Source organism: Plecotus auritus (assembly GCF_963455305.1).
Source record: "Plecotus auritus genome assembly, chromosome: 8".
In the NCBI taxonomy this organism is placed as follows: domain Eukaryota; kingdom Metazoa; phylum Chordata; class Mammalia; order Chiroptera; family Vespertilionidae; genus Plecotus; species Plecotus auritus.
Window position 1 is genome coordinate 58,868,660 of NC_137782.1, and position 15,517 is coordinate 58,884,176.

The following is a 15,517-nucleotide window of genomic DNA, read 5'->3' on the forward strand; positions in this document are numbered from 1 at the left end:
CTGCAGGCCTGGTCACCCCTAATTGCCCTCCCCTGCAGGCCTGGTAGCCCCCAACTGCTCTCCCCTGCAAGCCTGGGTCCTCCCCACTGCCCTTCCCTGCAGGCTCCGTCACCCCCAACTTCCCTCCTCTGCCGGCCTGGTCACCCCTAATTGCCCTCCTCTGCAGGCTTGATCGCCCACAACTGCCCTCCCTTGCAGGCCTGGTCCCTCCCAACTGCCCTCCCCTGCTGGCCATCTTGTGTCCACATGGGAGCAGGATCTTTGACCACAGGGGGGCAGCCATCTTGTATGTTGGAGTGATGGTCAATCTGCATATTACTCTTTTATTAGATAGGATAGAGGTCTGGTGCATGGGTGGGGGCCAGCTGGTTTGTCCTGAAGGGTGTCCTGGATCAGGGTGAGGGTTCCCTTGGGGCGTGGGGCGGCTTGGGCGAGGGGCCTGTGGTGGTTTGCAGGCCGGCCATGCCCCGCCCCCGGTGACCCAAGCGGAGGACCTGGTATCTGGGATTTATTTATCTTCTACAATTGAAACTTTGTAGCCTGGAGTGGAGCCAAGCCTTCTGCTCGCTCTGTGGCGGCAGCCATTTCTGTTGGGATTTATGTATCTTCTATAATTGCAACTTTGTAGCCTTAAGCGGAGGCCAAAGCAGGCCAGGGCTGCAGAAGCTTGGCTTCCTCCATTGCTGCGGGCAACCCTAGCTCCCTGGCTGCCGCCATTTCTGTTGGGATTTATTTATCTTCTATAATTGAAACTTTGTAGCCTGGAGTGGAGGCCTGGGCTGCAAGGGCAGGCGGAAAGCTTGGCTTCCTCCATTGCCAGGGAAACCCAAGCCTCCCTCCTGCTCTCTGTGGCTGCAGCCATCTTGGTTGGGTTTATTTGAATATTCCCTCCTGATTGGCTGGTGGGCGTGGCTTGTGGGCATGGCTTGTGGGTGTAGCTGAGGAATGGTCAATTTGCATATTACTCTTTTATTAGATAGGCCTAGAGGCCCAATGCATGAAATTCATGCAAGCGTAGGTCTTCCTTCCCCCGGCTGCCGGCTTCGCAGCCTCACCCCCGCCCTCTGCCCGCCCCCGCCTTGGCCTGGCGCTGCCCGTGTCCACCACCACACACCCCACTAGTTCCCCAGTTCCGCAGAGGCCCCTCCCCCACCCCCATCCTGATCAATTGCCCCGCAGAGGGTGTCCTGGGCCTCCCTCTGCAGGGCGATCGTGGGGTGATGGCGTTTCCCCACTCCAGACCATTTGCATCACACCCGCCTTGGCTGGCCTGGCACCAGTGCGTGTCATAGCATGGTCGTCGTTCTGCTGTTCGGCTGTTGGGTCGATTTGCATATTATGCTTTTATTATTATAGACTAGAGGCCTGATGCACAAAGATTCGTGCAAGAATGGGCCTTCCTTCCCCTGGCTGCCAGCACTGCCTTCGCTCTGGCCAGAGCTGCCTTTCCACCTTCCCACGCTGCCCAGAGGCCCGGAGCGGCTGGGGTGGTGCGGAACGCCTTTTATTAGTGTAGATGATATATAGCATTTGCACATCCTAAGCAAATCCTCCTATATATTTTCAATCATCTCTAGATTACTTATAATACCTAATCTACCTAATAAAAGAGTAACATGCTAATTGACCGTACCTTTGCGACGCCCACCAGACAATCAGGAGTATGCAAATTAAACCAACAAAGATGGCGGGTTAATTTGCATACGCGGGTGCCGAGTGGTTAGGGTCAGGGCGACAACGCAGGCGTTCCGCACCACCCCAGCTGCTCCGGGCCTCTGGGCAGCGTGGAAAGGTGGAAAGGCGGCTCCGGGCTAGAGGGGAAAGGCGGCTCCGGCCAGAGCGAAGGTGATGCCAGCAGCCAGGGGAAGGAAGGCCCATTCTTGCATGAATCTTCATGCATCGGGCCTCTAGTAAAATATAAACACTATGTAAGTAGTTGCTACATTATATTGTTTAGGGAATAATGACAAGAAAAAATAATGACATATTCAGTACAGATGCCACCATCCTAGACCTAACTACACAGTACACATCAGCAACAACATAACTTTTTCTCTGGAATATTTTCAATCCATGGTTGGATGCAGAACCTATAGATACAGAGGGCCAACTGTAAATGTTAAATTGGTGTGGGATGGGAGGTAGTGATTAATTCTAATAAAAACGCTACAGTTTGGTTGGAAGGTTATGATCACATTCACTTACTAAGTGCACTGAGGCACTGGGTACTTAAAAGCACAAGTTTTAGTGTCAGAGAGCTATGGGTTCAGGTCCCAGCTGTGTGACCCTGAACAAAGCACTTAATCTTTCCATACCTTTATCTTCTTATCTTTAAAATAGGGATAACAATGCTGGCCATAACTTTCCATCATGTGAGATTAGGGTTAAAGGAGCTTCATAAATGAATGCACTTTCTAAATTGTTCCCCCATCACCACCCCAATAACTCAAGTAAGGTGAAGTGGGGAATCAAGAAGGCTTCAGAAAAGATGTGATATTTGAGATGGACTCTCTAACCTGACTCAGAGCCTACCAAATAGGATCCTATAGAGGCAATTCACATTTTTTCACACCTCAGATGTTAGAAATATTTGAATGGCACAGTGAGGTACATGAAGGAGGTTCTGGGACCTCTAGGCTCTATCCCCCAACTTCCCAGAAGGCTGAAGGGACCCCTATCTTAGTATAGTACATATTTAGAGGTGGGTCTCTGCTAGAGGACTACAACTGAGTCTCCTGAAAGAATCCTGAATTTTGGTGTCTACCAGCCTGATGTAGTCTAAGCTTCACCAGCTGCAAGGCCTTAAAAATATCACTTAGCCACTTCAGTTTCCTCATTTGTAAAACAGGGTAGAATCCCCACCTCACTGATAGTAGAGAACATAGGTCAAGTTGTTTCTTAAAAGGCCTATCATACATAGGCTATCCAAAACAGCTCTAAGCTTCCTGTCCTCAGCTTTCTGCTATGGAACTCATCAGGATATCAGATAGCTGAGTAGATGACCATCTTTCCCCACCAGACTGTAAGCAACATGAAGGTGAAGACCCCGCCTCACAGTGAGCAATCAGTAACCCCATCTCACTATTATTTATCGAATGCCAACACTGTGTCTGACACCATTTATGGTAGATTGTTCTCTTTACTATAGCCTCAGATTTTTCTCATCTGCAAAGTTTCTACTTCATAGGACTCTGAAAATTTAAAAAATGACAATATATGTAAAGATATCAATATTGGGCCTGGCACATGATAAAGGCACAGTAAATATCATCATCTCCATTTTATAGGTAAGGAAACAGAGGACCAAAGAGGTTAAGCTGCTTGGGTCAGTAAATGTCAAAGTCAGGCTTAAATTCCAGAGGTGGCCTCTGGAGCCAACATGCTTTCAAGCACCCAACCTAGTGCCTGGCACATAATAGGCTGAGATCCAGGAATGTCTGTTTGATGGTGCATGGGGTCTAGAATCAATGAAAGTTGCATGAGGAGAGGAGCCTAGGTAGTGTGGCCCTTTAACCTCTCTATACTGGGAGTAACTGAACCCACTTCACTGGACTGTTCTGAAGACTGAGTGCGAGCATATATTTACCAGTCCTGGCATAATGACTGGCACCGAATAAGGGCTCTGTAAGTGGCAGCTATCCTAGTCCTCATTTTACAGATGAGAAAACAAGAGGCACACAGATGGAGAAACTCGCCCAATAGCGCCCAGATAGTTAAGTGGCTGAGCAAGGACTCATCTAGGCAGTCTTACTCCAGAGTCTGCTGGCTCTCACTCCAAGTACCCAGTAAAGCGCCTGGCACACAACAGGCTAGGCCAGTAACCTCCACAGGGCGCTGAACACTGACCAGATAATAATACAAGTGTCAGGAGGAACCCAAAGGGAAAACGGGTGGCTGAACTGGGAGTCTGAGCACTGGAGCCCTGGGTGATGGAACCTCCAACGACAAGTACCTGAAACCTTCCCGGGCCTCATTTCCCTTTTCCGAGAAATGGGGATAACACTGTCTCCAACTTCAGAAGCCCAATCAGACCCCGGGCCTGGAAAGCAACGCTCATCGAAGAAGCTAGAGGGGCCCCTACAGTGGGTGGAGGAGAGGACAACCCGGGAGGGCTCCAGAGGGTGGGGGGAGGGTGTTTACCTTTGCGAAGCTCGCGGTGCCACACCGAGACGATGGGTCCCGCATGCTTGCGGTGGTGGATGAGCCACAGAGACAGGGTCTGCACGCTCTGCTGAGAGTTGCTCAGCTCCGAGAGCTTCTTCTCCAGCGCGGATTCCGAGAAGGAGGACATGGTGGCGGCGGTGAGGCCCGGCAGGGAGCGGCCTGGGCCGCCCAGTGCGGCGGGAAGAGCGACGGCAGGAGGCCGGGGCCTCACCAGACCGCCCGCGAGACTCTTTACTCACTGACAGGCAGCCAGGCGGGCAAGGGGGGGAGGGGGAAGGGTCTCCGCAGTAACAGCCGCCGGCGCCGCCGCCACAAGATGGCCACCGACCTCTCACCCCGCCGTGAAGCAGGGTCAAAGGGCAAGGGCCGGAGTAGCTGGACGCCGGGAGGTCTCAGAGCTGTAGATACACTCCTCCAGTGGCGGCGGCGGCCTCTCTGAACCTCGTTCAGGGCACTTCGAAAGCGACAGAAGGGGAAAGGAACGTAGTTCGGCGGCCTCCGGAAGATGCTTTCGCCGCTCGCGCCCGCACGCCGGCGCAGTGTGTCTCACCGGAACCCTTTCTCCGGCTCCCGCAGAACCTTTCTGGCGCGGCGCGGCGCGGCCCGCTAGTTACGCGTCACTTCCGGCGGGGAGGAGGAGGCGGGACAGTGAGGGAAAGGCTGGAAGACGAGGTAAGGGAAGAGTGGCGGGAGCAGGAGGGAGATCAACAACTGGGGGCCTTAGAGGGGGATCCCGAGGGGACACTGAGGCTGAGACCATAACCTGGGTATGGAGGGAGGCTTTCTCACCTGACAAAATCTAAGCCGCATTCTTCCTCCATAAACACTGCTCCCTGGCTGCCCACCCCGCAAAGCTTTTTGCTCCACCCACGTGCACTTTTCCCGCCGCCATACGATAGCGCTTACTGTTTCTTTCTCCAAAGGTGACGCCCCCTCCGTCTCACCTGATGGACTCCCATTCGGCTCCAGGTCCACCCTTTACTGTCCAGTTCTTATGTCATAAAACAAACTATGCAGCTCTTGGCTCTTAATTGGTTGCTTTATTTGGGAAATTACATGCTGTCTCTGGGGGCTCACTTTACTGTTCCTCAAATTTAAGTAATGTTAACTTTGGGAGGGGAGTTGGAGGCAGAAAAGTGAATGGGTCCATTGACCTCCTTTAAGAAACGCTGTTTCAGACACTAAAACCCTTTACTGTTTTCAAAAAGTTTTCAATTCTAGTTTTCAAATCAGCAGCGAAATTTGTCTTTCTGCTCTGGGAATAGTGGCAGGAAGTTAGTTTTTGTAGACATAACGGAATTTTAGAATTTCCTGATCATCATAGAACTATCAGTGTGGGTGGACTCCAGCTAGGAGACAGTCTTCTAGTTGATGCCTGTTTTTGTTTTTAACTCACTGTATTGTAGTTATTTGCTTAGGTGCTTCTCCTCCAGACTAGAATCATAATCATGGCCAACATAGTGAGCAGTTGCTGTGAGCCAGTTACAATATTTTCATTTAGTAACTCATTCAATCCTTAAGACAAAGCTATGAGGTACGTATTGTGTAATTCCCGTTTGGCAAATGAGGGAACAGGCTGAGAGAGATTAGGTAACCTTACCCAAGACCACATAACTGAATTTGAAGGAAGGAACTGCATCTTATCTTTTTTACCCCAACACCTGATTCATAGCTGTTTGAGTGAATTACTATAAGAGATGAATAGCCTAAAATCACACAGTCAATATATATATATACCTAATATGCAAGTTGTCCCCTCAGGAGTTCAACCAGGAGACCAGGAGTTCGCTCGCTTGCTATGACATGCACTGACCAGGGGGGCAGCGCAGAACGAAGGAAGGCCCTGGCCAGCAGCTGGGGAAGGGAGGGCCCTGGCTGGCAGCCGGCAGCCTAAAGGAAGGCCCCGGCTGGCCTTGATCACTGTCCAGGCCTAGGGACCCTACCCATGCACAAATTTCATGCACTGGGCCTCTATTCTAATTATAATTATAACCTAGAGTCTTTGAGTCCAAATCTAGTGTATCTATCTTTATGTATTAAGTAACACTCACATACTGAGCACTTTCATACCAAACCAATTTTTTTAAATATATTTTTATTGATTTCAGAGAGCAAGGGAGAGGGAGAGAGAGATAGAAACATCAATGATGAGAATCATTGATCAGCTGCCTCCTGCATGCCCCCCCATCCCCAACTGGGGATCTAGCCTGAAATCCGGGCATGTGCCCTTGACTGGAATTAAACCTGGTACCTTTTAGTCCGCAGGCTAACACTCTATCTACTGAGCCAAACCACCTAGGGCCCAAACCACTTTTATTAACACGTTAAGCACCCAGTCTGTTTTGTCTTCCGGACAGAAAGTGTAGTGTCAGTCACCAGTGACTGACTAGGCACTTAACGTGTTAAACACATTATATACATTCCTTTATTTAATCATTACAATAGTCCTATGGAGTGGACATTATTACCACTATTGGATAAATGAGAAAACATAAAATATGGGTGAGTAATCTACCCAAAGTCACTTGGACATAGGAAATGACAGAGCCAGGAGTCAAATCATGGTTATCTGGTGTCAGATCCCAAATTCTTTACTCCTGAGCCAGTGGTTCTCATTCATTCAGCGAATAATTTTGGTATCTATGTCTGAAGCACTATTCTAGGGAAACAGTCAGAATCCATTATCTTGGAAGCTTAACTTCTATAGGGGAAGGCAGGTAAACATGCCAGTATAAAATGAGTCAGAAAGTGCTGAGTGCTTTAAATAAAAATCAAGGAGGGTAAGGGGGATGAGGAATGTATATGTGGGTGGATAGGAGGCTATTATATATGCTGGTCAGAGAAGGCCTCACTGAGACAGTAACATTTGATCAGAGCCCTGAAAAAAAAAAAAAATGGGAGAACAAGCCATATACTATGTGGTGGAATGATCCTCCAGAGAGAAGGCCAAGTACAAAGTCCTGAGGTTACACCACTTTGGGCATTTTTAAGGAACAGCAAGGAGGACAGTAAGGCTGAAGTGATATGAAGCAGAAGGCTGGAAACAAGCTCAGAAAAGTAGCCAGGGCTGAAACCGGTTTGGCTCAGTGGATAGAGCGTCGGCCTGCGGACTGAAAGGTCCCGGGTTCGATTCCGGTCAAGGGCATGTACCTTGGTTGCGGGCACATCCTCAGTGGGAGGTGTGCAGGAGGCAGCTGATCGATGTTTCTCTCTCATCGATGTTTCTAGCTCTCTATCCCTCTCCCTTCCTCTCTGTGAAATATCAATAAAATATATTAAAAAAAAAAAAAAAGAAAGAAAAGTAGCCAGGGACCACATTGCATGGAGACTTGAAGCAATATTAATGACTTTGGATATTACTGTGAGTGAAATGAGAGTCCATTGGATGGTTTCGAGTCAAAAGAGAAGCATTATGGCTGTTAAATAGAAAATAGTAAGCGTGCAAGGGTAGAAGCAGGAAGACCAGTTTGGCAGCTATTGTAATAACCCAGGTGAAAGGATGTCTCAGACTAGGGTGAGGTAGTAAAAAGGGTCCGATTCTGGGAATATTTCAGAGGAGGTAACAGAATTTGCTGACAGATTAGATATGAGGTAAGAGGCCATTGGTATGGAAAAACCTCTGGAACTGGCTTCAATTGGGAGGGGCTGGGTCTCAGGGAATCACTAGGGCAGGGTTAACAGTGTTAGCTAGATTGATTTAGACTCAGATATGGTGCCCCCAACCTCCCCGTTGTCTGTGTGGGAGAAGATGGTCTCAGTAAAGGAACAATGACTTCTGCCAACACTTATGTCTGGGAGAAAGCTGCCTGCCTCTCCTCCCCCTCCTCCCCGCTGTCGCCCCCCCACACCCTCCCAGTTCTCACGCTAATTCCAGACAATTCTGTTTTTTCCAAATGTCCCTGGTTCCTTTCAAGCTGCTTCCCCAGCACTAGAGCTCAAAGGTAGGGAGTCCGAGTAAGTTTTGGAGTAAGTCGATGCTTGGACTCTTTAAGAGGAATTGCCTGGACCCCAGCCGGTTGGTTGTAGGCTCCTCCCCTGTCCGGACCCTGGTCAGGAGTCCTGCAGGAGACAACCAATCATTGTGTTTCTCTCACTTCAGATGTTTCTGTCTTTCCTCTCTTCCACTCTCCCTAAAAATCAACAGAAAAATAGCCTCGGGTGAGGATTAACAAACCAAAAAAAAGAGGAATTGCCTGGGATTCCAGCAGCCTTCATGTCTCTCAGCCACAATCTGGTTTTTACAGCCAGAAGTTATGAGGACTTCTCTTTCTGACACTGGAACCCTGGCTAAGAGGCCTGGTATGGGGCTGGGACCTCTTGCTCCTCTGGGGTAACCTCTGAAGCAAGATATTCCTCCCAATTTTTACCTGCCACATTGGGTGTGGGACCAACATATTTTGCATCTCCGCCACTCCTACCAATCTCAGTGTGGCTTCTTTAATTCCCTGGTTGTAAGGAATCAGCTGGATTTCAGGCGGTTCTGGATGGTGGTGGTTCTGTAGTTTAGTTATAATTTTGATGTGGTTGTGGGAGGATTTGAGTACTAAGTTTACCTGCACCTCCACCTTGACTGGATGTTAGGGTGGACGAAAGGGGCCACATGCTAACCTGACAAGCTCAGTGAAGGCCTGCATGGTAGTCTTACAAACTCAAAGACCTAAAGTAACCACAAAGGATGGTCTGAAATTAAACTAACTAAAAGCAGTTATGGTGGGTAGTTACATCCTAGGCTGGTATCTTCACTGACAAGGTCAACCTTTACCTTAACTGAGCCTATCTAGGTTTTGTTTTGTTTTGTTTTGTTTTGTTTTGTTTGCATCTATAATAACATATCTTTGAAATGTCTGGGTAACTTGTAACTTCCCTTTTTCCGGACCCCTTGGGGCACAACCTAATGTGCCTGGGCACCAGGACAGATATCATAAATTCCTTCATTGTTATTGTTATCATATTTATTGTTGACTGTTTACTGTCCTGCACCCACCTAATTATGATACGATATGTCTATCATTTTACTTGTTATCCAATCCCAGAGGTTCCCCCCTTCCCTGTGCTTTGCTTTCTCCTACTTCTCTAATCAATCACCAATGGATTTCATGTAACCCACCTATGTCCTTCCTTTGATTTCAATGTATAAAAATAGAGGAAAACCCGCCACAATTTAAGATACTGCTTCCGGGCAATTGTTGACAGTTTGGCTCAAATAAACTCACAAAATTCTTTACAGGTTTGAATTTTTTTTTATTTGTTTGCTTAAAGTATTACATATGAATTTTTTTTACGTTAACATTACTGTTAATTCTTTAAATGATTGGTGGAAGTTCCCAGGGAAACCATCTAAATCTGGAGATTTCTTTTTCTGTCTTTTCTCTCTTCTTCCTTTTTTAGTTTGTAAATGACAAATTCAATTTTCTTAAATAGTATAATGCTATTCAAAGGTGTATTTAATATTATGTGAGTTATAGCAGTTTGTGTTTATTAAGAATTCACCATTTCGAGGTGTGGAAAAATGGCGGCAGAATAGACAGATGTGTCCCAAGCCTAGTCCCGTAGCAGATAGAAAGAACAGCTGAGGGTCGCATGGGGAGTGTCTGTTGGAGAGTTAAGGGACAGCTATACTCCAGGAGAAGGTGGGGGACTGCTGGACGGAGACCCCTGACCAGGCAGCCCTCACTGCTGCTGGGTTCTCTCCTGGAGCCACCAGCTCGGACGCGGAGACCGCGCCATCTTGAAGGGGAAAGAGGATGTTATCTGAAGCCTGAAAATCTACAACTGCGGCACCCACCAAACAGCTGTGAACCCCAGAGCACCAGTCCCCAGTTGGTGCAAACACGCAGATTCAGAGGAGCTCTACACTCCACCACGGAAAGGTCAGATTTCGCCTGGGATAAGATGGATAAGATGAGGTCTCTGGTCCCAGCAGGACAGAGAAATGCGCGCACTGAGGGAGCTGGAGGACCAGGGGAAGTCTGCACCTAGAAAAATCCGTGGCTGTTGGGGCTGGCGTGATCCGTGAATGTGGAAGGGGGTCCTCAGAGCTGCTAACAGAGGGGATCTCTAAAAAGCAACCCATTTTGATCTGATGCAGAAGGACAGCCTAAAAATTTTGGGAGTATACCAGCTGCTTAGACACAAGGGGGAAAACGGAATTGCGCAGGCTTGCGCGCAGACCCAGAGTTCGCACACTTGCGCTTTCTCATCTTTGAATCCTTGCTTCTGATTAGTGAGCCCAATACATAGGATCACCCAGTTGGGGACACCCTAGGACAGTGGTCGGCAAACTGCAGCTCGCGAGCTACATGTGGCTCTTTGGCCCCTTAAGTATGGCTCTTCCACAAAATACCACGGCCTGGGTGAGTCTATTTTGAAGAATCACCGTTAGAAGAAGTTTAAGTTTAAAAAATTTGGCTCTCAAAAGAAATTTCAGTCCTTGTACTGTTGATATTTGGCTCTGTTGACTAATGAGTTTGCCGACCACTGCCCTAGGTGACTGAAGGGGAAAGTTGTTTTTCTGGAACCTGGGGATCAGAGCGGGGAGTGACCGTCAGAGAACCAGCTCTGGGGCAGCCCACTCTCACAAACCGGTATTGAGTGCCACAGGGAAAGCAGGATCTAAGCACAGGCTAGAGAGGACCTATAGACCCCGAGGTCAACCCAGGGGCTGAATCACAAATTGACTATTGTGTAATCACAAATAAAGGAATACAAGAAAGTAAGACACACTGCCTGCTTAAAAATCAGGACTGGCTTACAACACTGAGGAGCAGTGGAACGCAGGGAACTGCAATACTGTCCTGACTGGGAAAAAGGTGTGCCAAACAGAACAGTAGAGGAAGTGAATGACCTTCACTACTGCACATTTTATTTTTATTTATTTTATTTTTTCTTTTTTTATGTTTTTTCTTTTTCATCTTTTACTTAAGAAACTAATTTTTTTTTCTTTTTCCTCACTTGATTTTGCCTTTTTAATTACATTTTTATTTTCAATCAGTATTATTACTACTATTATTTTACCTTTTTTTAAAAAAAAAGTGTCATTTTATTTGACTTTGAGATTAGTGTTCTACATCCTATTTTCATCTTTCCTTTAGCATCATTCTACTCTATCTCAACTCTACCTTTATGCCATCACTCTCTTCCTAACTTTTGTCCTTTTGTTGTCCTGTTTCTCTTACCCTTTTCCTGCTTTAGATTTTCCCTATTCTTTCTTTTTACCCCCTGTTAAAATTTCACCCTACTTATTTATCTATAATTTCCAATCCCCTGCTCCGAGTTCATACACACCTCTCTCTTCTCTGACTTCACTATACAAAAAATAGTTTTTCTCTCTGTCCTTTTGTTGTTGTTCGCTTGAATGTTGATTATATCGATTTTTTATGCTTGTTTGTGACATTGTTTTGCTTATTCTTTGTTTTGTTTTTTTGTTTACTTTGTTTTTTGCATCTGTTTTTCCTTGCCTCGCTTGATATTAATTGTTGGTTATAGTTTGTATTCATCTCCAGGTACTTGTTGCTGGCATTTGCTGGGATTAGTGGCTGTTCTATTGGAGTTTTCTCCCCATATATATAGTTTGTTCCCCTTTTCTTTCTTATTCTCTTCCTTTTCTCTCTTACTTTTTTTTTCCCTTTTCCCAATTTCATTTGGCACTCCTTTTTTTGTTTTTTGTTTTCTCTTCTTTCTCTCCTATCCCCTAATTTGCCTTCCTCTGGTGTTCACCTTTATTTGGGGTTATTAATATCGTAAATACATTTCTGTTCAGTGCCTTGTGTGTTGTACCTGGTTGTGTTGTATTTTGTGCCTTTAAATCAACACGGGAGAGAGAGAACTACATAACCAGACACCTGGAGAAGAGAGACCATGGGGAGACAAAGAAACAGCCCACATATGAAAGAAAAGCAGGCATCACCAGAAAAGGAAGTAAACGAAATGGAGGAAAGCAACCTTCCAGAGAAAGAATTCAGAGAAACAGTCATAAGGTGGCTGAAAAGAATGTAAGACAAATTCGACAATATGAGTAAGAACCAAGAGGAAATGAAGAAGAACCAAGAAGAAATGAAAAATGACATCGCTGCTGTGAAGAACAAAATAGAAAGCATCAAGAGTAGACTAGAAGAATCAGAGGACTGCATCAGTGAGATAGAAGACAAGGTAGGAAAAAATACCCAAGTAGAGCAGCTTCTAGAAAAAAAAATTAAAAAGCAGGAGGAGAGCCTAAGGGAACTTTGGGACAACACGAAACAAAACAACATCTGCATAATAGGGGTTCCAGAAGGAGAGGAAACTGAGCAAGAAGTAGAAAACCTGTTTGAAGAAATAATGACAGAAAACTTCCCTGATATAGGGAAGAAAAAACCCACACAAATCCAAGAAACTCAGAGTCCCAAGCAAAATGAACCCCAAAAGACCGACACCAAGGCACATTATAATTAAATTGGCAAACACCAATGACAAAGTAAGAATCTTAAAAGCGGCCAGAGAGAGACAGAAAGTTACCTACAAAGGAACTCCCATCACTAGCAACTGATTACTTAACAGAAACTCATCAGGCCAGAAGGGAATGGAATGAAATATACAAACTCATGCAAAGGAAGGGTCTGAATCCAAGAATACTGTACCCATCAAGGCTATCAATCAAAACTGAAGGTGAAATCAGGAGCTTCACAGACAAAAAAGGACTAAGGGAATTTATTCGCACCAAACCAGCAATGCAAGAAATGCTAAAGGGTCTGCTGTAAAAAAAAAAAAAAAAGAAAGAAAGAAAGAAAGAAATAGGAAGCGAAGAAGGAACACAGGGGTAAAGAATAAAAGTGGCAACAAATAAGTACCTATCAATAATAACTTTAAATGTAAATGGATTAAATGCCCCAATCAAAAAGATATAGGGTAACGGATTGGATAAGAAAACACGACCCACATATCTGCTGTCTACAAGAAACCCACCTCAGAAAAAAAGACGCACACAGACTGAGGGTGAAGGGATGGAAAAAGGTTTTTCAGGCGAATGGAAATGAAAAAAAACTGGGGTAAAAATACTTATATCTGATAAATTAGATCTCAAAGTGAAGGACATAACAAGAGATAAGGAATGCCACTTCATAATACTAAAGGGAGCCATCCAACAAGAAGAAATAACTCTGGTAAACATATACGCACACAATACAGGAGCACCCACAAACATAAAAAAAAAAACTCTTGGAGGATATCAAAGGAGAGATTGACAGCAATACAATCATAGTAGGAGACTTTAATACCCCACTATCACCATTGGACAAATCCTCTAAACAAAAAATCAGCAAAGAAACATCAATCCTAAAGGACTCACTAGACCAGATGGAATTAATTGACATCTTCAGAACATTTCACCCCAAAGCCACAGAATATACATTCTTCTCAAGTGCACATGTGTCATTTTCAAAGATAGACCATATGTTGGGTCATAGGAAAAGTCTCTTCAAATTCAAGAAGATAGAAATCATATCAAGCATCTTCTAAGATCACAGTGACATAAAACTGGAAATCAAGTACAATAAAAACAATCCAAAAAAATCAAACATCTGGAGACTAAACAGCATGCTATTAAACAATGACTGGGTTACCAGAGAGATCAAGGAAGAAATAAAAAACATCATGGCAACAAATAACAATGAAAACACAACAATCCAAAATCTATGGGACACAGTGAAAGCAGTCTTGAGAGAGAAGTTCATAGCTCTACAAGCCTACTGCAAAAAACAAGAAACAGTGGTAATAAATTACCTACCCCTACAACTCAAAGAGTTAGAAAGTGAGCAATAAGAAAAGCCCAGTGTAAGCAGAAGGAGGGAAATAATAAAGATCAGAGCAGAGATAAACGACATTGAGACCAAAAAAAAGAAAAAATACAAAAAATCAACAAAACCAAGAGCTGGTTCTTTGAAAGGATAAACAAGATTGATGTACCTCTAGCCAGGCTCACCAAGAAGCAAAGAGAGAGGACCCAAATAAACAAAATCAGAAATGAAAGAGGTGAAATAACAGAACCCACCGAAATACAAAGGATTGTTAAAAAATACTATGAATAACTCTATCCCAAAAAACTGGACAACCTGGAGGAAATGGACAGATTCCTAGAAAAATATAACCTTCCAAAACTCAATCAGGAAGATTCTAAAAATCTCAATATGCCAATAACTATGGAAGAAATTGAAGCAGTCATCAAAAAGCTTCCAGCAAACAAAAGCCCGGGGCCAGACAGCATCATAGGGGAGTTTTACCAAACATTCAAGGAAGAACTAAAACCTATCCTCCTCAGACTATTCCAAAAAATTCAAGAGGAAGGAACACTTCCAAGCTCCTTCTATGAAGGCAGCATCACCCTACTACCAAAACCAGATAAAGACAACACAATGAAAGAGAATTACAGGCCAGTATCCCTCATGAACATAGATGCCAAAATCCTCAACAAAATTCTAGCAAATCGGATCCAGCACTACATCAGAAAGATCATACACCATGACCAAGTAGGATTTATCCCAGGAATGCAACGATGGTACAATATCCGCAAATCAATAAACATGATACATCACATAAACAAATTGAGAGATAAAAATCACAGTCATATCAATTGATGCAGAAAAAGCATTTGACAAAATCCAACACCCTTTCTTGATAAAAACTCTCAACAAGGTGGGAATAGAAGGATCATACCTCAACATAATAAAAGCTATATATAATAAACCCACAGCTAACATCATACTCAATAGGCAAAAACTAAAACTATTTCCCCTAAGAACAGGAATAAGACAGGGATTCATCAGTCCTGTTTGACATAGTACTGGAAGTACTAGCCATTGCTATCAGACAAGAAGAAGGAATAAAAGGCATCCAAATTGGAAAAGAAGAAGTAAAGCTGTCCTTATTTGCAGGTGACATGATAATGTACATAGAAAACCCTAAAGACTCCATCAAAAAATTATTAGACTTAATAAATGAATTTGGCAATGTAGCAGGATACAAAATTAACTCCAAGAAATCTATGGCATTTCTATACACCAATAGTGAACTTACAGAAAGAAAGACTAAAAAAGCAATCCCATTTACCATCGCACCAAAAAAATTAAGATACCTAGGAATAAACTAAGGAGGTAAAAGACCTATACGCGGAAAACTACAGGACACTGAAAAAAGAGATAGAGGAAGACGTAAACAGATGGAAGAACATACCATGTTCATGGATTGGGAGAATCAACATCATTAAAATGTCCATACTACCCAAAGCAATCTTTAGATTCAATGCACTCCCCATTAAAATACCAACGGTATATTTCACAGATCTAGAAAGAACTCTCCAAAAATTCATCTGGAATAAAAAAAG

The 15,517-nt window shown here is 44.6% G+C and overlaps 2 protein-coding genes across 4 annotated transcripts in view; one reads left to right on the forward strand and one right to left on the reverse strand.

The window, feature by feature from the left end:
* The window catches only part of RPRD1B (regulation of nuclear pre-mRNA domain containing 1B), a 60,821-nt gene extending 56,083 nt beyond the window's left edge, over positions 1-4,738 (reverse strand). Inside the window, exon 1 of one of the 2 annotated variants that reach the window (XM_080683803.1) lies at positions 4,141-4,738. In XM_080683803.1, coding sequence (XP_080539929.1) covers positions 4,141-4,291 — 151 coding nt within the window. In that variant the 5' untranslated portion in view covers positions 4,292-4,738. The remainder of the gene's footprint in view (positions 1-4,140) is intronic. The other variant, XM_080683804.1, reaches the window with a different exon arrangement.
* A 66-nt stretch (positions 4,739-4,804) lies between these two features.
* The window catches only part of TTI1 (TELO2 interacting protein 1), a 61,548-nt gene continuing 50,835 nt past the window's right edge, over positions 4,805-15,517 (forward strand). The window contains exon 1 of one of the 2 annotated variants that reach the window (XM_080683800.1): positions 4,805-4,836. The gene's annotated coding sequence lies outside the window, so the exon portion shown is untranslated. Of the gene's footprint in view, positions 4,837-9,956; positions 10,035-15,517 lie in introns of those variants that run through there. The other variant, XM_080683801.1, reaches the window with a different exon arrangement.